The sequence below is a fragment of the Hyaena hyaena genome, unplaced genomic scaffold, assembly GCF_003009895.1.
Source record: "Hyaena hyaena isolate Hyena2069 unplaced genomic scaffold, ASM300989v1 scaffold_928, whole genome shotgun sequence".
In the NCBI taxonomy this organism is placed as follows: domain Eukaryota; kingdom Metazoa; phylum Chordata; class Mammalia; order Carnivora; family Hyaenidae; genus Hyaena; species Hyaena hyaena.
Window position 1 is genome coordinate 233,174 of NW_024081562.1, and position 26,365 is coordinate 259,538.

Genomic DNA, 26,365 nt, shown 5'->3' on the forward strand with positions numbered 1-26,365 from the left:
GTGTAAATGTACTCTTTCCAGACAAGGAAACCTGAGAAATCATGAGGCTCAGAATGTAAGAGATGTCACAAGGGACAGAACATTCCCACTGTCTCTGTAGGATTCCCATCTGGAGCCCCAGAGTGGCATGGTTTGTTGGCAGGCCATCATCTTTCATGCAGCCTTTGGTCTCATTTCTTTTTCTTCTTCTTCTTTTAAATTTTTTTAAAATTTATTTATTTATTTTGAGAGAGAGAGAGAGTGAGCAGGGGGCGGGCAGGAAGACAGAAGGAGAGACAGAATCTCAAGCAGGGTCTGCACTGTCAGCACAGAGCCTAACACAGGGCCTGAACTCAGAACTGCGAGATCATGACCTGAGCAGAGATCAAGGGATGCTTAACTGACTGAGCCACCCAGGACCCCCACTTTTGTTCTCCTTCCTGTAGCTGTTTTCCCTGGTGCAGCTTTGGTTGACCAGCTCTTTAGCAGGCTATGCAATTTAAATAACCATCACGTCTCATTTTGAAATCAAATAAAAACCATGCAGCCTCTGTAGACTGCTGTGCTTCTGCTTCTGATCTCCTGCTCTCCTGCTGTTTCTCCATGAGCAGCCCACCATCTCCTGATGCAACAAGCAGCAAATGCTGAAGCAGGCCAAAACTTTGTTGTAAACTTCACATCTTCAAGTTCCAGTCCTTTGCCTATCTTTTCTATTTGGTTGTTTGCCTTCCATTGATTTGTAAGATTTATTTATCCTTAGTAATAATTATTTGGAGAGTTATTTGCTGTAAATATCTTTTTCTGGGTTATGGTTTTGTCTTTTCATTTGAGTTATGCTATGCTAGTGAAAAGAAATCCTTATCTTAATGGAGTGAATGTATTGATTTTTTTCTTATGGTTTGCAGTTTTGATGTCTCATTTAGGAAAGCAAGGTCATGAAGTGACTTTCCTGTATTTTCATTTAAAACTCTTAAAAGTTTTCACCTGGAACTCATGTGACATTGTGTGTCAACCATACTTCAATTAAAAAAAACAAGTTAAAAAACCCCAAAAAACAAAACTTCTAAAAGTTTTGAAGTTAAGCATTTCACACTTATGTCCATAACCATTAATATTTTTGAGCATGGTGTGTTTGCTAATATCATGTTCAGAATCTTGTATCCATATTCATGAGTAAGACTGGCCCAAGATTTTCTTTCTCATATGAGCCTTTTATAGTTTGAGTTTCAAGGTTACACCCCATGTAACAAGCTGGGAGTGTGTCAGTCAGGGTCCCCACAGTAAACAGAGGTACACTTGCTATAGGAAGGTTTATTTTGGAGGTACTTACAGTGCTGCAGGTGCAAGGGAATCCACGGCACATGGTTGTCATTTGTTGGAAGATGCAGGGAGGGATCTAGACATCAGGGAGCCTCAGCTGGCCACCCTGAAGAAGGATTGGGAAACAAATGCTGTGATCTTACTTACCTTCTGCCCTCTACCTCATGCTGGGCACCTCATTGGCCTAATGCAACAAAGAGACCAGAAGACACAGGACCCTATCGATGGACTCCCTACAGGTCAGCATCCTGGGACAGAGAGCAGCATAAAGCAGGATATGAGTGGGATGGGGAACAAGGGGGGCAACGTGATCAGACATATGGACATTTCCCTCTGTCTTAATCTTCTAGAAGAGTTGCTAGTCTTTTACTTTTTTGTCTATTCCTTAGGGATTGGGAAAGAGAGATTCCATATCTGGCTTCATTTCATTGTCTTTATCGAGACAGCTTCCCAGCATACATACAGCTAATTTTCATCAATCAAAATAATTATGGTCTATAAAGTCACCATGAACACTGAGTTAACAAATACTGAACCATTGCATTTAAGGAGAGCACAAGTTTGTTTCCTTTGAGTCTCTGGTCATATTTTTTGTCAACCCACTAAGACATAACCTTGTTTTTTTTAAAAAAATATTTTTGCATTTTTTTAAATGTTTTATTTATTTTTGAGATAGTCAGCATGATCAGGGGAGGGTCAGAGAGAGAGGGAGATACAGAATCTGAAGACAGGCTCCAGGCTCTGAGCTAGCTGTCAGCACAGAGCCCAAAGCGGGGCTCGAACCCACGAACCATGAGATCATGACCTGAGCCGAAGTTGGACGCTCAATCGACTGAGCCACCCAGGCACCCCAAGACATAACCTTGTTTTATATGTATTTTATTTAAAGACACTTTGACCTACATCTTGACTCACTAACATTGAAATCATAGCCAACAGCAGTATAACTTGTGCTTGAACAAAACTTATCTAACATATATTTTCTCCCTACGGCACAGCACAGCTTTCTTTTGCTGAAGAAGACAAGACAGCACTCCAGCACATTTCTTGGAAGTTACTTAAAATAGTGAAATCATCAGAAAATTGCAAAAAACGTGGAAACTGTGGCACTAAATAGACCATGAAAAAATACTTATTATAGTATGAAAGCCCAACAAAACAAAACAAAACAAACAAAACACAAAAAAGGCAGTGTTGCTTTGTCCAGCCTGAGCTGAAAAGATGTATATCAAGTCACTCCATTTTTTATTGTTCTGCATATGTCCATAAATGACTATAGAAATGCCATAGTATTGATTTGGGGATTACAAATACATTTTAGCAAATAGGCATATTCGCAAATATAGAAACCATTTGGGACATGTGGGTGGCTCAGTTGTTTAAGCATCTGACTTCAGCTCAGGTCATGATCTCACAATTCATGGGTTTGACCCCTGTGTTGGGCTCTGTGCTGACAGCTCAGAGCCTGGAGGCTGCTTCAGATTCTGTGTCTCCCTCTCTCTCTCTCTCTGCCCCTCCCCTGTTTGGCCTCTCTCTCTCTCTCTTTCTTTCTCTCTCACGCTCTCTCAAAAATAAATAAACAAACATTAAAAAAATTGAAAACAAATATAGAATCCACAAATGCTGAGCATTAACTGTATTTTCAAATGCAGTCACTATGACAGTGCAGAGTAAGACTCAGTTTTTTCAGACTGAATATGAAGAGATGTTAGCACCATACCCTAAATCAGCCTGTGACTGTGTGACCACTGATAGAAATTCCTTCTTCATTTTGGGACAGACCTACTTTGGTAATAGGCAAGTAGGATCAACCCCAAATATGTCACAATAGGAAAGGGTTATATGAAATTTGTGCAATGAACTATTATCCATTAACATTGCAAAGACTGGTAGCAATCTTAAAAATGCTTATGTTTCTTAGACAAAATACAAATACACACTGTAATAATATCTGCATATTTGTAGGTTTAATAAAGATTTGATATGAAACATGTAAATAAAAATGAATAGAAATAAATAGAAAATAATTTTCCTAAAATTTATTTTAATTTTATTTAAATTATTTAAATTTAAGAAGTTTAAATCAATTAAATCAAAATAATAATGTGAAAAGAAATCACACGGTCCAGGAAATAAACCATTTTTCACTGTAAGAGAAATAAACCAGGAAATGGTCCAGGAAATAAAGCATTTTTCTCTGTAAGCCATTGTGCCTGCAGCTCAGAACCATAACTCTGGGAAGAAACATACTGAGCCTAGAGGAGAAAGGTTTTAGAATTTATCATATAAATAAAAGTTGGGTCATCTTTGTTTTTATATACATTTGACATTTTTAAAGTTTCTTTTTTTCTTTTCTTTCTCTTTCTTTCTTTCTTTCTTTCTTTCTTTCTTTCTTTCTTTCTTTCTTTCTTTCTTTCTTTCTGAGCACATGAGCAGGGGAGGGGCAGGGATAGTGAGAGAGAATCCCAAGAAAGCTCTGTGCTATCAGTGCAGAGCCCAACTCAGGGGTGAATCTCACAAACCCTGAGATCACATCCTGACCAGAGATTAAGAGTCAGACACTTAACCGACTGAGCCACCCAGGTACCATTTGCCACCTTTAAAAACATCCAGTTAATTTCAAAATGTGTGTTGGAATTTCCTATCAGTTAATGAAAAGAATAACATTAATTAATGACATTATGTTATTTTTTTCAGAAGTATTTGCTTGAACTTAATTTACCGTTTTCTATGTTTCCTCTAACAGATATTTTGTATATTTAATTTTCCCTTTTCTAATTCTTTGGATTAAATTTTACAGAATATTTTCTTAAGAATATGGTAAATAATATCAACAAAGCTGTCTTCAGGAATATTTGTAGCAATTTCAACATGGCATGAAATGTCTCAAACACACACACATACATACACTACTGTTGTTTTGAAAATTTAAAAAATATAATAAAAAACACTTATCAAATTATCTCCCTGAAGTCCCCCATTCATTGCTTTCAGGTTTTGGGAGTCCATGAGGAAAATGAAAAGAATCACTGTAAATAGAGCAATAAATTCTGTCCGCAAAGCTGCATAACCTCATCAACATGAGTAGAGAACAACCTCATCAACATGAATAGAGAACATTTATTTTCATTAATAATTACTTGGATGCTTTTGGATGAAGAGCTTTCTGGAATGAATTCTTTTCTTACCTGCTTTCTAAAGGAGACCACACTGGAGGAGCCCTGGCCTTGTCCCTTCCAGTGCCTCTGAGCCACTCTTAGACAGAAGTGAGGTTGAGATATCACTGGAGGAGGGAGCTGAAGATGGGTAGAGCCTCTAGGGACTTGAAGGCCCTTGGAGGTGAGGGTCTACTCCCCAGGCTGGGGGTTCTGGCTTCACAGTTTTGACAATGCAACCAGGGTGGGGACTGGCTCCCTTGATTGTAACTCTGGTGGGTTTAACACATCTACAAATCCTTAGAGACCCTTCCCTTGAATATGAGTGACCCTGAGCAATTTGCTTTAGGGAAACAAATGATGTCTTGGTACTTCAGAGATTAAGTCATAAAGGTGATCTAACAACTACCTCCCATCACCTTTGGAGCCCTGGCCACCATGTAAACATTTAGAGAGATACCAGGAGGCTCAGCTGCTCTGGCCTTCATGTCTTCCTATCCCAGACAGTAGGCATTAGCAAAGAGACCTGAGGTGACCCCAGCTCCAGCTACCACCTGATGGACAGACCCCCCCAACTGAGGGGTTCTCACCTGCCACCCATCTGAGCCCAATCAGCCCCAGAACCACAAGTGACGATAATAATAAATGATCATTGCAGTATGACACCACTAAGTTTGAAGTGGCGATGAGAACCTCAAGTATAAGGTTATCCACAGATGACAATGCTGATTTATGAATTTGTAATGAACACCACGACTGTGCATGGGCACCAGAATATGCCTATTGGTCCTCACTGCATACGCTCCCTGTCTTAGTTTGTGTTCTCCCAGAAGCAGACCGTGAGACAAGGATTCTAGTGGAAGCAATTTCCTGGAAGGTGACACCAGAAGGCACCACTGGTAGGAGTGTGGGGAGAAGCAAGGGAAGAAAACCAATAAAAAGTACAGAACTAGCAACCTTCTACTGTGAGCACCTGCAGCTCATTACCACTGGGGACCTTTACAAAACAGTGTAAAACATTGCTCAGAGATGTCCCACCAGAAGGGTATTTATCCTCCAATTTTCCAACACACATTGATTGAGGGCTGCTCATAGAAGGCCAAGAGGCATTAATTCCCCTATTCATGTAGTTAATTCATCCTCCCCACTTCTCCAGCATTCAAGCAGAGCAGGCTAGAAGGCCAAAGAGAATGCTTAGGAGAATTGCAGGTGTTGGCAGTTGGGACCTGCAGCCATGGGAACACCCAACGCTAGTCATGGCCACAAGTTTCCTACAGACGTTAGAATCAGAGGGAAGGGAGGCCGGTGACACTAAGTGAACTTAGTAACTGGTACCTGCTGCTCAGCTGCAGGTCAGGCAGTAGTAGCAGGAGCCAGCTTCACTCAGCTGCATGGAGATACTCACCCAGGGCACTGGGCACCTACACTGGTCACTGAACACACCAGCCTATGCAATCCTGGAATTACAATGCATGTGTGCCTGCTGCACCTTCCCCTAGTGCTGGTCTCCCCACAGGACTATCACCATTCTGCACCCCCTACTGTGAACACATGCAGCTGGCCACATCTTGGTTTTCACACAGATAGTTTTCTGACTCTGCCTCTCTTAGAGCTGGCTATTTCAAATGGCTTCAGCCTTGCCTTTGCAGACCACCTCTCAGGGTGAACAGATGGATACTTGACATTCCAATTTAACCCCCTGTGTGTTCATTCAGTCTGAATGTCTGTATGTCTACTCTGATCATAGGGAAAAACCTATAGATTCTGCTTGGTTCTGCCTGGTTCAGGGCAGACTTGCCTGATTCAGGGTGGAAACTTCTCCTTTCTTGCTCCATCTTCTCAGAAACTGTATGAAATCTTTTCTTCTGAGTGCCCAGAGATGCTGAAGGGCAAAGTATACTCAAGTCAGTATTGTCCATTAGAACTTTATGCAATAAATAGAAATGTTCTGTATCTGTGCAGTCCAATATGGTAGCCGACTAGCTACATGTGGCCACTGAGCAGTTGAAATGCGGCTAGCATGACAAATTTTACGTTTGATTTCATATTATTTCATTTACATTTAAATGGCCATTTGTGGTAAGTGGCCACCATCCTGGTCAGCACAGGTGAAGTTCCTTTGGACCTCCTCTAGGGCAGCTCCTACTTGAGGGAGCTCACCCTCCCTGGCCCACACCATAGCAGGTCTCCATTTCTATCCTGATTGGCAGATTCCTTATCTGTCTCTCAGCCTTCCTCACTCTGTGAGGCTGTCTCTCTGCTCTGCCACCTCCCCTAATCTAGCCTCTGGGAGAAAGAAACATGTGCTCTACACAACTACAGTTTGAAGTTTTGTGTCACTTGGGTGTGGACTGGGGAAGGATGGGAATGCCTGACACAAAGAAGAGAATGAAGGAAATACCCAAACATAAAAAATGTCACTATGTGCCCCTGCCACTCGTTTTTTGGTAATGTTTATTTATTTTTGAGAGAGAAAGAGAGACAGAGCATGAGCAGGAGAGGGGCAGAGAGAGAGGGAGACACAGAATCCAAAGCAGGTTCCAGGCACTGAGCTGTAAGCACAGAGCCTGACATGGGGCTCGAACCCACAAACCATGAGATCATGACCTGAGTCAAAGTCTGATGCTCAACCAACTGAGGCACCCAGGCGCTCCCGCCCCTGCCACTCTTAATTGAATGTTCTGGTTTGGAGAAGGCAGTCCATTCCACCTCCTTTTGAGCTGATCACAGATTTGAAAATCTAGAACTGTGTGGTTGACAATAGCATTTAAAAACATTTTTAAAATGTACACTTCCTAGATCTCAACTTCAGGAGATCCTGATACAAAAAGCCAGTGTCTTAGGAATCAGTATTTCATGAACACCCTTTGTAGTTTCTGCATTGGGCCAGCTTTGGGAGCTGCTTTAATCAACATAATGATGTTGCACTTAGGAGCTTTTGAATTGGCCTCACTCCGTGAAAATCCCCATGGACTGCTTGCTTTTCAAGTGCTTATGTCCAATTTTGCATTTTTTCTCATTATTCCTGCATTTACTGCCACCTCTAATTTCCTGTCTCCCTCTTCTCCAATACTGCTTCAAACGTACACAAATTAGGTTTTCAAAGTTGGAGTACTGCATGCAGTAATAGTAAGTAAACACTACTTGAAGATCTCATAGAGTGCCTTCAATGTATGAACTCTGAGATATATGCTTCAGTTACCTTTCTAGGAGTTTTACCCTTGTTGCCTTGCTCTCTAAAGACAGACTTCATTTTCTTAGATATATTTTGTGTGCCAGTGCCCACACTGTATTTATTAATAGTTTGACATTGTCACGAGTTCTCATTTGGCAGTGTTTTCATATTTGCTTCACCACCTCTGCTTTAGCATTGCCAAACAAATGGTCTAGACTTAGTATTAAAAAAACACAACAACAACAAAACAAAACAACAACAACAAAAAACTCCTTTCAGGACAGGCCTGGAAATTGTTGGCACACAGTAGCATCTATCTATGGACAGTCTTCCTGGCAGGCAGAATTGTGCCCCAGACGACTCACCCTCTATGGCCAGCACCACATAAAGGGTACGAGAGCTTAAAGCCTCCCATCCACGGAAAATAATTCAGTCAATTAAAAGAGTGGATTATGCATATAAAGCATAAATGCAACTCATTTATAACCAAGGAGAAGAGGACCAACATTAAGCTGCAATATGGGGTGACTGAAAAATAACTCTGATTTTATATTGGGGAACATGATTACATTCTTAAACGCTTTGCTCTGGAGATAAAGATGGCTCTCTCTGCCAGCTGTTGCTCGCGGGTGGGTGGGTGGCTGAGCATCACATGGTTAATGAAATTGCTTCAGGCGGCAGCGTTACATTCCCTTTTGCAGAATTTGCGCGTAGGTTGAACGTTCCAATCTGTTACCCCGCGTTTCCTCAACCATCCCATTGCCAGGTATCAGTCGTGGTGAGCAAGGGATTCCTGAGCCAACGTGAGGCTGCGTGTTCGAGATATTGCTACCTGGAAAGATACGGGGCATTTTCCATTTTCCCCGAATATCTGAATGATTAAAGTTCACCTTGGACTAAAATCCCTACAGAGAGTCACGCCCCCCGCCTCGAAATCCCGGGCGCCAGTAGTCTGCAAGCTCAGATCTTCGCCCCGCCCGGCTCAGCTGCCTTCTGGGAATTGTAGTTGACTCCTCGAGCATCCCCGCCGCCAGTGCCCAGCCTCGGACTACAAGTCCCGATAGGCCTTGCGCGCCACGCCTGCACTCCCCGCTGCTGCGAGAGGAAGGTGAAGGCGCGGAAGGCGCGTCCGAGCCGGGTTGGGAGGTTGTGGCGGCGGCAGCGGGCGACATGGACAACGCGGGGAAGGAGCGTGAGGCGGTGCAGCTGATGGCGGAGGCGGAGAAGCGAGTCAAGGCCTCCCACTCCTTCCTCCGAGGGCTGTTTGGGTGAGCGCCAGACCGCGCGTGCCCTGAAGAGGTCTCCTTCCCAGGCTCCCTCCCTAGCTGACCGCCCCCCTTGCGCGCCTTGTTGAATCCTCCCTCCACCTCTGGACTTTCCAGGGGCCCTCGTTTCCCATGCATCCTCCAGAGAGCTTCTGAGTCTTAAGAGTCTCCCAGGGACCTTCCCCCAAGAACGCCCCCAGGGGCTCTCATCACTCCGCGCCCCCCATCCCCTAGAGCCCCACGACCTCTCCCTCACACGCTCCCCGAAGCCTCTACAGTCTCTCGACGCCTACCTCGAGGTCAGCCGCAACCTACCCTCTAGACATCCCCTGGGGTCCTCAGAGGCCCCCCCACCCTTCCACGCCTCCTTTGGCCCGGCGCTGTCCCCGCATTGGTGCGGGGGTCCCATGGCCTTGCTTGGAGGAGGGCCGTCAGCGCCGCGGCAGGACAGATTTGTTCTTTTAACCTTAGTTGAACCCGCGTCGCTCGGAGACTCGTGTTGGGGAGAGGCAAGCCCCGAAGAAGCCCGGGGGTTTGTTCCGGGGACCCCCGCCCGGGCGCCTGGCCCGTGCGTCGGGGGTATTTGGCTGGGCGGTGGGCCCCAAGCAAGAGCGGACTGGCGCGGCGTCCCCGTTCCGGAGATGGTGTGCTCCTTTGCCTTGCGCCAAGTAGACATTTAATAAACGTTCGTTGGAGAATGAATACGTTTTCTCAGCATAGTATTTTTACTTCACCAGAGATTGATGGGTTTGCCAGGGCCTCCTGTTTGATCAAGGATAACGCAGCTCCTAAGTCGGCGTCTTTTGGGAATCCCATTAATTTTCTGTAATTCTTCTGTATTCTCCTAGGGAAAGGTCTTAAATTAGGACTTCCCAAAAAGCAGAGCCTGTACCGACCGTTCTGGGTGGTTGAATATGTGAATGATTCAGCTGTTTAGGATTAGAGAGGCTGAAATTTCCTGGTGTGTTGTTGCTGCTGCTGTTTTTCTTTTTGAAAGTGAAGATCCTTTGCCGAAAGCAAGAACGTATTTTTATTTTTGAGAAGGACCAGTACTTAATTGTTGCATTATTCAACAGTTTTATGTACTAAATTCAGTTTGGAATCTGCTTGTCTTGCCATCTTCATTCTTTGATTATAATATCATACTTTATGGGTGTGGATTCATCTCCAGGAAATGCTTAGATCCAGGTTTTACGCAGTGCACAGTAGTACAGGACGCAAAGATACATAAAAGTAAGGGTTCCTAACCTCAAGAACCTCGGGAAGGGCATTTACCCGAGCTGGTTTCTAAATTCTGTGATGTGTAGTTCGGAACATAGCAGTGAATTATAAGTTTGTTACCGCTTTAAAAGTTATGATGATTCATAAGGAGCATTCTCTCACGCTCGATGCTAGCACCAAATAGCTCCTTTCTGTGAGTCACAAAACATTTAACGTATATTTGAATAGAATTTAATGTCCTAGCACCTCCTACCTGGAGGTGATCTTAATGTCACAGCATATTTCAAGTACGGATGTCCTTCCCTGGAAGAGAATCTATAATTGGCAGAGGAAAACATTACAGCACTTGATACTTGTCTCAGGGGAACCCTCCTTTTTGTGAAGAGATGTTGCGTTATTGTTTTGGTGAAACTAGGCCAAGTCTTGAGCCAATAATCCTAAAAGGATTTTGAAAAAGCTTTTGTTTGTAAATATCTTTTCTCTCCTTGATTGTTGATCACCTATGTCATGGACAGGCCGTATAGGAAGACTTTTGTCTTTCCCCTGCACAAAAGTCGTGTCCCAGGTCTGGCCTGGATATGACAGGCTTTTGGATGGGGGGCAAATTACTTAGCCTCTCTATGCCCCAGTTTCATCTGCTATAAAAAGGGGTAATAATAGTAATATCTAATAGGGAGGGTTCAGTGAGTTTATGCATGTAAAACATTTAGAACCATTGGAGAAGGTGATTATGAAATATTAATTAGCATATTAATCAAAATTGTCAGCTGATGTTTATCGAGAAAGCAGAGAGCCAGATAGACTAAGTGACTTTGCCAGGATTTCAGAGACAAAAACCTTTAGGACTGGATCTTTGGTCCTTAAATGAAAGATTTGAAAGGGCTTTGTACTATATAAGTGTTATTTATCCTATGGGGAATAACTATGTTATTTTCAGTGATACTTGGTTGCAGGAAAACTTGGGGAAGAAGAGTATTCAGTTCTGTGAGTTTTAACAGTATATAAGTACTTGAAGCTAAAACCAGGCCTAGTTTCTCTGTGAGTTACTGTGTGTTGGAAGACTGATTCTGTATCAATTTTAGATGTTTAGAATCTTCTATCATATCTGGCATCATTTGTATCTGTCCTCATCCTTCTAGACTGGGTTGCCTGGTAGTCCACCCTGCTGCCACCCTTCCTTTGATACAGAATTTTCCCATCTACTTGTTATCCTTTCTTGAATCCACAGTGTAGCCCACCTCCATGTCAGACTCCTGAATTAACAAAACACACATACTGATGTGAATATCATCAGGATCAGTATCATTTGAGCCCCATGTATTTAAGAACTGACCAGTTTGTGCTTTAAAGAGGACAGGTGATGCTGTTTTGTGGACATGGCAGCCATTAGAATTAGAAGGTTCTCAGCCTATTGCAGCATATTTTATTTACATGGACTCATTCTCATTATCCTCACTGCAGATTAAAATGTATTAGGAGCTCATCCCTTCCTCTGTTTATCTACCACCCACACTGGTTTGTGGTAATACTGTATTCACATTACTGTCCTATAACTCTTCCTTTTTTGTTGCTTTCAATAAGATTATATGAAAATATACATTGTATATTCCTGAGGAAGTGTCAGTCACATATTCTGTGTACAGGCACAAATCCCATGCTTGTCTGCAAGATGTTCCTGAGCCACTAAGGGATGCAGCCATCACAAAGTAACCAGTATCAGTGTTCTGCTTTTCTGCTTGACTGCTTTGTAAACAGTAGTGTGTTTTTGTAGTTGTGGAATTGAATTAGAAGTTACTCTTTCTGAAGGGCTTACCACAATATAGCAAAACTGCCGCCAGAAGAGTAAGCGTTTTCAATTCTTTTGTTCCCAGGGGTGAGCTATTGAATTTTGTAGTTAATTTCAAATTCAAATGTAGAACTTAAGGAGCTGTAAGATCTTAAACTGGCCTGAGTATGACAGTAAAGTAGTTTAGAGTTGCTAAGGCATCTCTTACTGTCTTATCCGTCTTGTTAGTAGGAGGCCAGATTGGGGATAGCCAGCACAGTACACATGAAAGGGAATGGCTTTTTAAGAATGGCAGTCAGAAGATGTTCTGCATGGTTAGTGCTGTCTTCTGCTGCTTTTGAATGTTGCCCAGCTGTAACGCTTGTAAAGAGCCATAAGTTTGGCAGTGCCAAAGTAAATTTAATGAAAGATGCTACTGGGCTATCTTGAAGCAATTATGAATCTATAATTTCGTAGCTGTTTTTTAAAATTGAGAATATTTCTTAAACATTATAGGCCACTAATTATCAGTATTCTTCACTCAGCTTTATTTCTACAGTGATTCTGTTTAAGTTTTGCCAGAATATGGTGAGGACATATAATAGCATTTGTAAAGCATATAAGACTCTCTCAGTTACAATAGATACTCAAGTGCAGATTGAACTTTAAAAAAAGAAAAATCATTAAGCTGAGGTTTACTTAGAGACAAGTAGTATAGTAATATGAAATATATACATACATTTCTTATAAATTTATAATGTTAGAATATAAGAAATAGACCTACATATTGGGTAATTATAACATATATACCAGCTATAATAATATATTCTGTATTATTACGTATAGGAAGACCAAACCAGAGCTCAGGCTCTCTCCTAGTGTGGTGACCCAGCCCAGTAAATCATTCTTGGAGTTTCTGTTTTTCTCAGCTTTCTAATGGGCAAAGGGAAAGAATCTGCTTTTCGGAATTGTAAGGATTAACTGAGGTATCAGAATGCTTATTAAGCTGCATGGAGCCATATTACTGTTAATTTATAAACATTTGTTTTTCTAATTTTAGTGCCAAGTTACAGTTTATGTATTAAATGACAAAGTCTTTCTAGATTGGCCTTATTCTGTTTGCATTTTTGCAGTGCTTACCATATATTTCTCTCATTCTCTTGAACCCTGTGAGGTGTGCTTGTTTAAAAGAGGGGGGGGAGACCAGGCACCCCAGAAGAGTTATATTTTGAAGGCCTCTTTAATATCTGTGGAGACAAACATGATTTTTCTCCTTAGTTACTAATACATTAATGATTTAATAGCCTCATATTGAACTATCGTGGTGTTCCTTAAATTCCTTAAATGGATTATAATGTATTTTTTTAAATGTGCTATTAGATTCCATTTTTAAATATTTTCTTTTGAACTATTGTCTTTGTAATTCTTTTATGGATGGGCCATCAGGTTGAAGTAATGATGTGACAGGTGCCTCATGAGAATATAGATGTTTTCCTTTTATTCTATGCTCTGGTCTTTGAAGGTTCAGGTGGAACCCATTTCTAATGAAATTCTGACTTTTTTGAATATTCTTTATTTCAGTAATTTTCCTCTGTCACTTTTATGTTTGTGCATTTCCCCTTCTCTCTTGATTCTTTTGATCCTTTTTCTCCAAACAGCTGATATTTTGACTCAGAGGTAGTATTGGTTTCCTCTTTTCTGCTTTATTAATTTCTGCTTTTACTTCTATTGCTCTTTTCTTTTTCCCTTTGACTCCTTCGGGAAAAATGGAGGATGGTATTTATTTCAGTATTTCCATTATTTTATTTATGTGGATCCAAATATTCATGTATGAATTTTCCTTTAAAACTGTGTTAATGTTTTAATTATATCCCCCAGATCCTGTATATAGTGTTTTTTATTGTAATTCATTTCCCCTTTGACCCAAGAGTTGTTTACAGGTTGTGTTCCTGGTGGAGGTGCTTTTTTCTTGTATGTGATTTTTTTATTTCTTTATTTTTTAATGTTTATTTATTTCTGAGGGAGAGAGCATAGCTGGGGAGGGGCGGAGAGAGAGGGGGACAGAGGATCTGAAGGGAGTTCTGTGCTGTCAGCACACAGCCTGATGTGGCGCTTGAACTCAGGAACCGTGAGATCATGACCAGAGCTGAAGTCAGATGCTCAACCCTCCGAGCCACCCAGGTACCCTGAGTTTTTATTTCTGGTTTTATTTCATTATAATCAGAGAACTTAACTGAGGTTTTCTTTCCACCTGATACATGATTGGTGTTTATGAAAGGCCTATGTACACTTGCGAAGAAGGTGGATGTTCTTATCAGTGTATGACTTGATAGAGATCCTGAAAAATCTAGGTATTGATTATGTCATCAAGGCCTTTCACATTTGTGTTTATTTTTTGTCCCCTTGACTTGTTTTGGACTAAGCAGTCATGTCTCCTTTTATAAGTGCATTTCTGTCTTGGATTTCTTGTAGTTTCTGCTTTATAAAGGTAGCTACTTACTATGCTTTGGTACATAGATGTTCAAAACTACTATAATTTCATTATGAATTGTATCTTTAGCATTAGCAAGTGGATTTCTTTCTTTTGATATTTTTGACGTCAAATTCTGCCTTGTCTGATACTGGAGTAGCAATTCTTGCTTTCTTATTTGCGTTTGCCTGCTTTAAGACTGTATTATGTAAGAGGATTGTACATTCTGCCTGCTGCCGTGTGACCTGTGCTGCTGGGCTCTGGGCCTTGGGCATAGTGCACTTCCCCTCCCCGTTGAGTCTGTCCTGGCCCTTGGCTGACTTTGACTGAGGAGAAGCAAGAGCAAGAGGGATGCACACTCTACCCGAGCAGAAGCTGTAGGGGCCATCCCTTGCTTCCGCCATGGTTTTTCTCTGTCGTTAAGAGTACACCTGAGAGAGGGCTACATTCCAGAATAGAGAGACACGACACATAGAGAAAGAACCAGCACCATCAACCTGCAGTGACAGGTAAAGTGAGTGAGAAATAAGCTTTTGGAGATTTGGGGGTTGGTTGTTGTTGGAACAAGTCAAACAGAAGTTGATGTAGGCAGAGAAGGACAAATATATGTTTGCATGTGTAGGAGGATTAGGAGGAACTTAACTGAGGAACAAGGGGGAGAAGAAGGGGGGAACTGGTGGGGGAAAGGGAGAGAGGCAAACCATGAGAGACTCTTGAATGCTGACAAAAACTGAGGACTGATGGATGTGGGGGGGAGGGGAGGATGGGCACGGAGGGGGGCAGTTGTGGGGATGAGAACTGGGTGTTATATGGAAACTAATTTGACAATAAACTATTTGTAAAAAAAAAAAAAAGTTAGTTGATATATGTGGTATACTTTTGACCATCTCTTATTCTTAATCCTTTCAGAATAGCTTTATTTTAGTTGTGTCTCTTGTATTGAGCACACAATATTGTATTGGCTTTTTGTTTTCTGAGAAAATCTGAAAATCTTCAGTCCATTTACATTACTGGTATGACTGGTATATGATTGGTTTTTAATTCTTTTGTCCTGCTTTGTTATATTTATTATGTGTAATGTTTTACTTGCAGTCTTTCTTCATGTGATCTCTTTGCTTTTTATTTAGGAAATTTTGTATTTTTTTTCTACTGGTAACCTTTATACTATGAATCTTCTTCAATACCCTTAGCTCCATTAGGTATCTAGAATTTGTTTGCTGTGGAAGACACCCATTACCTGTGTGCCAATCACTGAGCCTGTTCTAAATTTTCCCCTTTGTCCAGTGGTATGTGTGTGGGAGGGCAGGGTTCAGTTTTTGTACTTGTGGGAGCAGATGTTGCCATATTATTTTTCTATTTTGTCTCTATTTCTTTTTGTCTTAGATCTATAATAAAACATATTCAGTGCCGCCACCACCAGCATTTTTACTAATGTTCCCTAGTTATCTCCTAGATGGAAGCCAGTGTGGTATCCCTTAAGTTCTTGCTTCTATCGCTGGTACTTAATTGTTGGCTTGGCTGGCTGTGTAATCTTTGGCTTACACCTTTTGTTAATGTTTATTTCTGACAGAGAGAGAGAGAGAGAGCGTGAGAGCGTGCGAGTGAGCAGGGGAGGGTCAGAGAGAGGGAGATACAGAATCCAAAACAGGCTCCAGGCTCTGAGCTAGCTGTCAGCACAGAGCCTGACATGGGGCTCAAACCCACGAACCACAATCATGAGATCATGACTTGAGCCGAAGTCAGACACTTAACAGACTGAGCCACCCAGGTGCCCCGGCCCACACTTTTTTCCCCTTGAGTTCAAAAATTTTCCCTGTTTTCCTTTGTATGTTGTCTTGCTTTGTATGTTGCTATTGATGTCTGATAAAAGTTAATCTGATTTTCTTAATTTTGTCAGTACTTTGCCTGGAAACCTGGAGCTTTTCTTTATTTATAAAATCAAATAGTGTTATTATATGTGTTTCACAGTACACCATTCTGGGTCATTTTTCCTAGTACATGGTAGGCCCTTTTGGTATTCTGATTCAGATCTTCTTTTGTTTCCATAAAATTTTTTGAAATTGTAGTTCTAAGGATTGTTTCAGTGTTTTGATATATTTTACTTAACGTTTCCAGGAACTCAAGTTACATGGATATTGTCTCTTTGTTTATCATCTCTATCACTTTTTCTTGGATCCTTTTCCTTCCCTGTTTCATTTCTATTCTCATGGCTGTTTTTATTTTTCTCCTCTGTGTCAGTAGAACCTGCTCTTCCTGTAGGTATGTTCTAGCCAAGATTTTATTTCTGAGATGATTTGGTCTTTTTCTTTCTTTCATTCTAGAATTTCTAGAATTTGAGACAGGAGGTTATGATCTTATTTTTTTGTGCATGTAGGGAAGAAAGACTTCACCTTTTTTTCTCTACTGGGTTCTCCAGCTGGGGCCCTACAAGTTAGACAGAAGATAGACTAACAAGAAAAACTAGTGTATTGAACATGTGCAGTGATGGGTGTCTCAAACGAGTGGTTGGAACTTGGGCTTATAGCATTTTAACAAAAGCAGTGCATTTGTAGAGAAGTGTCAAGACCAAAGGTTTTAGGCTTTCAAGAGCAGCAGACCGGGGAACAAAGGAATAAGGTTTGTGCAGGCCCATCTCCCTATCAACTTTCCACCTGCTTCACGACCATAAAACTTTCCCTGGAAAGGGGGTTTATGACAGTCCCCCTTTCTTAGAAGTCTCTGCATTTAGTCAGATGGGGAAGCTCTGAGAAAGTATCTTTCTGTATCTGCTATTCTCATTTTCCTCCATTCTTATTTTCCTTATGCCAAAGTAGTTTATTTTGAGGTGGCATATTCTGGTCCCCTGCATGCTCTTGCATTCTGAGTTTTGCATTTCTGAACTGTGGTGTAGTTTCATATCTATAAATGTTTGTTTTATAATATTTAAGTTATATGGGATTGTATCCTTTGCCTTGGGGTAATTTGGGGGGAACATTTTTGTCAGCTGCAAAGTTTTTATTCTTCTGTCTTACATTGTAGCTTTGTATGCTGCTTGCCTTTTTCTGTTTAGAGTGTTGGAGTTTCTTGGTCTCATATCAATACATGTGTTTCCATGATGAGAGATGAAGGGTTCGGGAGGTTTCACGGGTTTCTTAGTTTGAACACTCTCTTCTGTTGATCCCATTAAGGACTTTTGTTTGATGAAAAGCATCAGGGAGTGGTGAGTAGGGGCTGCTCTCTTTCCCTTCACTACACTGAGCTTCCATACATCTGCCCCTTCCTCCCCCAGAAGCAGGGCCACTTCTAGCCAAGGTCCCCTCCAGTTCCTCAGGTCCAAGGCTCTGGCCCTCTAGGTCTCCCCCTGGCCTCCGTGTTCCCCCCCTTCTTTGCTGCTGGACCCTGCCACACCCCTTGTGTCCCTGCATCTCCTCCTGATGTCCAGGAGGAGCAGTGTCACCGACTCTGCTAGTTGGGTTCTTTTTTTTCTCCAATCTTTTATTTTTTCATCTAGTTGAATCCTATCTCCTAATTTTGCTGTTGGCACGGATTACAGGTGGTTATATCTGCTCCTTGTTGACGTGTCTGGGTTTGGAGGACGTGAGGACAAGTTGGTATTTAGGCGCTAACCATGATCCTTTAGGGTTTACAAGTCTCATCCGTGTTTCCTCCAGATTGAGATTCAGTTTGAAGATTGAATTTTTATAAAGATTGGAATTAAGTATAAAAACTTCTCGTAGCAAGTCATGTTGTGCATGTCATTTCCGAGTTTAGCCAATAATTAGGTTTTTTGTTTTCTTGGATATTTAAGTACTTGTTTTATTAATAGGTCCAAAGATACATTCGCCCCTCTGTAAGAAAGGTGATTCTCCATATCAAGTCCAGACACTGCAGCTGTTAACAAAATCAAGACCAACTTTCTTTGCTCTACATGTTCTCACAAACTTCATTTCAGGAAATGATACTTTTATCAGACATTCCTTAAATGTCTCAGATTCTTTCCTGGGTCTGAAGATCTATGATTATTTTTAAAGTGAAAAGTTCTCAGAAAACGGAATCCAGAGTCTGAGGCAGGGCACTGAGGCTGCGTCTGTGGTAAAGGTGTGGTCCTCATGCCCAGCTTCCCTGGCTGCTCTGGCGGAATTTCTCTGAGGCCCGGGAGGGGCTGCCTGCTCTGTGATGGCAGGACCTAATAAATGACAGTGTTCCTATAGTCTTTGTCCAAAGCCTGTATCCTTGTCACTACACCTCCTATTACTGGTCTGTGAAAAAACAAAGGACCTCAATCTAGTGGTTTTACAGGCATTTTGGTGTAAGAGTTCAAGGTAGCTTGATGACGAGCTTCTCTCTGTTGTGGATACCTCCTATTTTCTGCATCACATGAAAGAAGTCGGACTGTTTAGAAATATATTAAACCTGTTTAGAAATATGTTAAATAAATATATTTATTTAGCAGTAAATTAATCTTGAAAGAGTTGTGTTTATCTAGGAAAACAAGTTTTTAGGGGTGCCCGGGTGGCTCAGTTGGTTAAGCGTCCAACTTCGACTCAGGTCATGATGTCACAGTTTGTGGGTTCAAGCCCCGCATCAGGCTCTGTGCTGGCAGCTGGCTCAGAGCCTGGAGCCTGTTTTGGATTCTGTGTCTCCCTATCTTTCTGACCCTCCCCTGCTCACGCTGCCTCTCTCTCTCTCAGAAATAAATAAGAAAAGAAAAAACAAGTTTTTAGAATCTGGAGATTAGAGAAATGAAGTGCAGGTGAAAATAAGTTGCTTATGGAAGGTAAAAAATAGAATAAATAATTCTATGTGGATGTGATGTTGTGATATAATAAGAAATAGATATTTGTTCTTATTCCCTGGTTCCTGGCACCGGAAAGCCCTTGTGGGATCCTGAGTGGTGAGGGTGAGAGAAGCATCTTTTGTATGAAAATAAGCCCCTTTCAAGCAAAGTGTATGCTAATTTCAACTGTTGGTGGGTCCCTGGGTGGCTTCTGGATGGGGGCTGGTTGTCAAGAGCCAAGCATATGATTAGAGGGTTGGAACTTTCAACCCCACCCCTAAGCCTCCCTGGAGGGGAGAGGGGTTAGGGACTGAGTTAATCACCAGTGGTCAGTGATCGGTCCTGCCTGTGTATGGAGCCTTAACAGAACCCTAAATGATGGGTTTGGAGAGCTTCGGGGGTGGTGAGCATGTGGAGGTGTTGGGAGGTGGCTCCCTGGGAGCTGGTGTGGATGCCCCTTGTGCTCCCTGCCTATATACCTCCCTGGATACATCTCTCCATTTAGCTGCTTCTGAGTTACCATTTGTGATCATAAATAGTTTCCCTGAGTTCTGTGAGTTCTAGCAAATTAATCAGATTTGAGGAGGGGGTTGTGAGAACCCCTGATTTGTATCCAAGTTAAGAGATAGGAGTACCTTGAGGACTCACTGCTTGAGATTGGTATCTGAAGTGGGGGCAGTCTTGTGGGATTAGGCCCTTAACCTGTGGGGTCTGCACTGACTGGGTAGTGTCACAATTGAATTGAATCGTGGGACACCCAGCTGGTGGCTGCAGAGAACTAGAAAATTGCTTGGTGTGAAAAACCCCACAGGTTTAATGTCAGAAGTGTTGTGAGTAGAGAAACAGTGTTCCCATTAACAGTAGAGATATTTTAAAGAGATTTTTAATTTTTGTCTTCTTTTCTGGATGCTTTCTGTATTTGCTTATTGTTTTGAATGATCTTTGGGAACACTTATAAAAAAACTGTAATGTGGATAGTTTCTTCCATCCAGACACTGAGCAGTCAGCATTGTTATTGAGGGCTGGGTGCCAGGCCCTGTGCTGGTGTCTGTCCCCAGTAAGCCTCCCTGCTAAAGTAATGTTGCTCTTAGTGAAAATAAGGAGCTATCCTAGTTGGTGGGGCTTCCCTCTGGGGGTCCCTGTTTGCAGTTCTTTGGCATAGTTTGACATCCCTTCAGGATACTCTGATGATAGGGTTGAATTTTTGTCTCTAGTTCTGCTTTCACATTATCACAGCACTGTCAGTTATCACCTTTTATGGTACTTCTACTCTGGTATTTTGTGATTTTAGAAGCAGCTTTATTTGTACCTCGGCAGTTGCCTCCTTTACTTTTGGGTACATCTGATGATGTGTGTGCCATTAGTCCTCATGATTCTACTTTAATGTCCCCTTCTTCCCACCCACAGTCTTAGAAGAGGATGTACTTTAGTTGCCAGTGTTTTGTACTGCTCTGAAATAGTTCTTATTCAGGATGAGGAAAAGTCAAGACTTTAGATTATTCAAGGAATAATTGGTTTTTATTTTTAATTTTTTAAATAGTTTTATTCATTTTTGAGACGGAGAGTGACAAAACATAGAGAGAGAGGGAGACACAGAATCTGAAACAGGCTCCAGGCTCTGAGCTGCCAGCATAGAACCTGATGTGTGGCTCGAACCCACGAACCACGAGATCATGACCTGAGCTGAAGTCGGATGCTTAACTGACTGAGCCACCCAGGTGACCCAGATTAATTGTTTTTTAAAAGATCAATGACTTGTCTGCATGTAGACATTATTGGAGCTCTTTGAAATAATGGGCTATAATTTCCCAGGCTGGCTCCCCCTCGCCCCCGCCCCCTCCGGCATCTGAATAAGAACAGACAGGATGGGATCGTAACTCTGTCCCACCCAGCTCTGGGTTCACCAGTGGGACATGTCATAGCTCTGACCATGTTTCTTCAGTGGAACATGGAAAGTGGGATAGGCGCTCTCAGATATTTTCCAGCCCTGAAGTTAAATATTTTTCCTTAGCATTCTGATCTCCTCTTGGGCAAGAACATTCTTTTCTTAGCTTTCTCTGACATTTACTGATCTCAGTGAATGTCCCCTGAATAAGCATAATCAAGAAGAGGAGCAAGTCAGCCTTTCTCCTGGAATTGAGGGGTGGTGGGGTCAGCTGCGGCTGCATGGTGGGGAGGATGGAGGTGGTGGTGGTGGTGGTGGTGATGATTATAAGAGTAGTGGTGATGAAGGTGGTAGAGTTGGTGGTGGAGGTGGTGGAGATGTTGGTAATGGTGGTGGTGAAGGTGATTGATGGTAGAGGTATTGGTGGTGGTGATGGTGGTGGAGGTGTTGGTGATGGAGATGTTGGTAATGATGGTGGTGGTGGTGATGATGGTCAAGGTGGTGGTGGAGGTATTGATGATGGAGGTGATGGTGGTGGAGGTGATTGGCAGTGGTGGTGGTGGAGTTGGTAATGGTGATGATGGTGGTAGAGGTGGTGAAGGTGATTGATGATGGTGGTGGAGTTAATAGTGGTAGTGGTAGTGGTTCTTATGCACACTAGTCACTATTTTCTTTCATGGTGGAGAAGGCAATTTCTTCTTCAAATTCAAGATAGCCTAATCTCCAAATATAGTTAGGTTTGCTTCAAGTTAGCTTTTCCTCTTGTCAGTTCAGTGCCACATACTTAAATTCTATCACTTCATAATGTAGATCCCCTCATAGAAACTTGTTGCTCTTTTCAAGGATCTTATACTTCATATATAGGGGCCATGGATAACAATTATTTGAATGTGAATTCTGAATATTTGTCATTAAAACTTATAAAAATTAACTTTCACATGCATAGAATACAGTAGGCATTTGAAGCGATTTCTTTTTTTTTTTTTTTTTTAATGTTTTATTTATTTTTAGGAGAGAGAGAGAGACAGCGTGAGCAGGGGAGGGTCAGAGAGAGAGAGGGGGTCACAGGCTGAAACAGGCTCCAGGCTCTGAGCTGGCAGTCAGCACAGAGCCCGAAGCGGGGCTCGAACCCACGAACCGCGAGATCATGACCTAAGCGAAAGTCGGACGCTTAACCAACTAAGCCACCCAGGCGCCCCTGAAGCGATTTCTAAAGAACATTTTTTCATGAATTGTTAAAATTATATTGTGTTTATGACAAGTGAGTTTCTATGGTGCTTTTAAGATGAGTATATTTCTTGTGATTCTGTTTTAGGAGAGATGAGGGTCTTGAGTCTTTATAAAAATATATTCATTATTTTTATAAGAATCACTGAATTTGATATCAGGTATCAGCTCCACCACTGACTTTGGCTGGATGACCTTGGGCCAAAGTCATCATTTATCTCCAAATACAGTTTTCTCTTCTGTCAAATGGAGTTAGTGTCTTTAATAGTGGTTGTAATAAAGAAAATGACATAACATATGTGGAAATATCCAGCATAAAACCTAGCATAATGGAGGCGTTCTATTATTCCTAGCTGAATCTTTCTCTGAAAATAATAGGATAAAGTACATTTTAATTAAGCTGGTTTTATTTGGAAACCTTTAATAAGAATGATTGAACTATAATTACAGTGCAAGACTCCTGGCACACTTTAGAAAAATAAGACAAGAAAGTGGCAAGCCTTTGTTAACTCCAAGGAACTATGGCTAAAAATTGAAAACTCAGGTTAGGAATTTTCCATTAGGGTAATTAGCTAATTGTTTTTTTTTAAATATGCAGATTTTAAGTTGTGAAAAAGGAACATGAGGGTGTGATTGAAAGAAAGCTTTGCTTATTCTGACACTACATTTTTAGTGTGGCTTGTCACCATCTTGTCATTTGCTGTGTGACATAGTCGCCAAAGTTTTTTTGTTTTTTCTTTCTCTTTTGTTGGGGGAAGGGAGTGGTACAGCTTTAAATATTATTCATGTACCATATAATTCACCCGTTTAAAATGTCCAGTTCAGTAGTTTATAGCATAGTTACAAAGCTGTGCAACCATCCTAACAATAAATTTTAGAATATCCTCATCACCACAAAAAGAAACTCTACCGTCCTTGCCCCTCCTTGTTTTCCCCCAACACTCTAGGCAACCACCACCCTGTTTTCCATCTGTATAGATTTGCCTGTCCTAGATATCCTACAGTATGCTAGTGTGTGTGTGACTGCCTTCTCTCACTTAGCATGGTGTTTTCAAGGCTTATTGATACCGTAGCATGTATCAGTACTTCATTCCTTTTTATTGTACAATATCCATTGTATGTGTGCACCACATTTTATCATCTTTTTATCAGTAGATAGACATGTAGGTTGCTCCCACTGTTTGGCAGTTACGAATAATGCTGCGTTGAACGTGAACGTTTGTATGCAAGTTTTTGTGTGGACATTGTTTTAATTTCCCTTGGATGTGTATCAAGGAGCAGAGTTGCTGGCTCATACAGTAACTGTGTTTAACCTTTTGAGCAGCTGCCAAACTAACTGGCTGTGCTATGTTACATTTGTACCAGCTTTATAGGAGGGGTCCAGTTTCTATACATCCCCCCTAACAATTATTCTTATCTGTCTTTTGATTCTAGCCATCCTAGTGTGTGTGAAGTGGGATCTCACTTGGTGGTTTTGATTTGCATTTCCCAGATGGCTAATGATATTGAACATTCTTCATGTGCTTATTGGTTTCTGTGTGTCTTCTTTGAAGAAATGTCTCTAATAGATCCTTCACCTGTTTTTTATTTCAGTTACTAGTGATTTTTTTTTATTTTTGAGTTGTAAGAGTTCTTTACATATTTCAGATACAAGCCCCTTATCAGATAGGTCCCTTATTTGTGTAAATATTCCCAAAAGTTTTTATGTCTTCAGTACATGAATCTAATTAACAATAATCATCTTGATTGAGTACCCACTCTGGGTCATGCCCTGCAGTGACAACTGTATATGGATTATTTCTTTGATCTTTATAATAACCCTCAGGTATTGGGCCCCTGGGTGGCTCAGTCAGTTAAACATCCAACTTCTGCTCGAGTCATGATCTCCTGGTTCATGGGTTTGAGTCCTGCGTCAGGCTCTGTGCCTGCTTCAAATTCTGTCTCCCTCTGTCCCTCCCCCACTCATGCTTTGTCTCTCTCCCCCTCTCAAAAAGAAACATTAAAAAATAAAAAATAATAACCCACAGGTATAGATCATATTATCCACTGATTACACATGTAAAAATGGGAGGCCCAAAGAAGTTAAAGAACTAGCCTGGGGTAAGCTAGCCTTAGTAGTTACTGACTAAGGTTTTAGTCACACTTGGGCCTCAGTGTACTGCTCTAGGACATGTATTGACACAGAGCTCTGTCCCTCTGCGGGAGCTCAGAGGCTGTTAGAGTTTCTGGCATATGTGTATGCGCTCACTTTTGTTCAGATTGTGCTACCCTCTAAGGGTCAGCCTTGACCTCCCCTTTTTCCTAAACTACTCTGAGTTCCTCATGTGCATTGCACAGAGTCCTTTGACTTTATTCTCTGGTTATTTATGTTTTCAATGTAGATAGACGAGGTAGAAACATCATTTATAGAGGGGCCTTAGTTTAGCTTAGTAAGAACAAGGTCAGATTAGGAAACCCTGGCGCAGGTTACAGAGGATTATTTTTGCCTTTATATGAGAAGTGATGTCTGAGCAGCAGCAGCTGTTCCTGAGTGGAATTGTGGAATTAGCTGTCTACTAAAGAACTTTCCAGAACAGTATATAATTCAAGTAGCAGGAGAGTTTCTTCCTCTTAGGATGTTATAAAATGCATTTACACATGGGGTGAGCGCCTGGACCCCGATGCCCCTTCCACGTTGGAGAAAGGCTCATTTCCTGCCAGAGCTGGTGATATAGCAGTCAAACAGTATGCACTTTCTTTTATGCTCTGGCTTGTTTTGTTTTTTAGTTAGAATAAACATAGTGCTAAACTCTTCAAAATTAACAGGGTAAAAATTTATCCTTCAAATTTAATCTCACTTGAATAATATATTCTTATTTCTCCACTTGAGCCAAAACTACAATTTCCATGCATGGATAGGACTCTGGTTAAGGTTATAGGCTCTGAACTCTCAACAATAGCCAAAACATGGAAAGAGCCCAAGTGTCCATCCAGGGATGAATGGATCAAGAAGATGTGGTTTATCTATACCATGGAATACTACATGGCAGTGAGAACGAATGAAATCTGGCCTTGTGAAGCAACATGGATGGACCTTGAGGGTGTTATGCTGAGCGAAATAAGTCAGGCAGAGAAGGACAAATATATGTTTGCACGTATAGGAGGATTAGGAGGAACTTAACGGAGGACCATGGGGGAGAAGAAGAGGAAAAATAGTAGGGGAAAGGGAGAGAGGCAAACCATGAGAGACTCTTGAATGCTGACAAAAACTGAGGACGGATGGATGTGGGTGGGGAGGGGAGGATGGGCACGGAGGGGGGCAGTTGTGGGGATGAGCACTGGGTGTTATATGGAAACCAACCAACTTGACAATAAACTTTTTGTAAAAAAAAAAAAAAAAAGTTATAGGCTCTGAGATCAGCCAGATAGGTATTTGAGTCTCAGTTCTGTGACATTCTTGTGGTGTGACTTTGGACTAGTTACTTTACTTTTCTGTGCCTCCGTTTCCTGATTTGGAAAATAGGGATAATAAGAGAGTACCATTTCAGCAGCTGTTAAAGTTCTAGAATACTTGGCTAGCACATAGTAAGCATTCATTAAATGCTTATTATTTGAGGAGGGTGAATTAGAGATGTAGATGGTTGCCACAGTAAAACTTAACCTCATTTTTAAATTTTTCTCAGAGGAAACACAAAAATAGAAGAGGCTTGTGAAATGTATACCAGAGCTGCAAATATGTTCAAGATGGCTAAAAATTGGAGTGGTATGTATAAAGTTTTTGTTTGTTTTGCTTTTCAGGCAAATAACTTTAAAATCATCTTGAAGGAGGAAATCACTTGTCTGCATTTCCTCGTGTTGGTTGAGACAGGTGTGTGTGCTGAATAACTGGTGTGGCCACTGTGGCCTGGGAGAAAAGAACTTTGATCTCAGTGAACAAAGCCTGTTTTTCTTTACTTACACTTACACTTTACATTGGTTACTGTGAGAACAGCTCTGTGGTAGCTGATTGAGGTTCTGTTGAGACATGTGACAGCCAGGGTGTTATTTTTATAAACCCCAACAGATTTACTGTCAGTTTTTAAGATAATGCTTTCTGTCCAGTGAAATTACACCTAACAAAATCAGTGGAATTATTTTATTGGTCTAAGAGGAGATAACCCTTTCTAAC

At 41.5% G+C, this 26,365-nt stretch overlaps 1 protein-coding gene across 2 annotated transcripts in view; it reads left to right on the forward strand.

Annotated features, from left to right (window-relative positions):
• The first annotated feature begins 8,738 nt into the window (after positions 1-8,738).
• Positions 8,739-26,365, forward strand: part of NAPB (NSF attachment protein beta) — a 48,743-nt gene continuing 31,116 nt past the window's right edge. The window contains exons 1-2 of one of the 2 annotated variants that reach the window (XM_039220970.1): positions 8,739-8,897; positions 25,881-25,960. In XM_039220970.1, coding sequence (XP_039076901.1) covers positions 8,800-8,897; positions 25,881-25,960 — 178 coding nt within the window. In that variant the 5' untranslated portion in view covers positions 8,739-8,799. Of the gene's footprint in view, positions 8,898-25,880; positions 25,961-26,365 lie in introns of those variants that run through there. The other variant, XM_039220971.1, reaches the window with a different exon arrangement.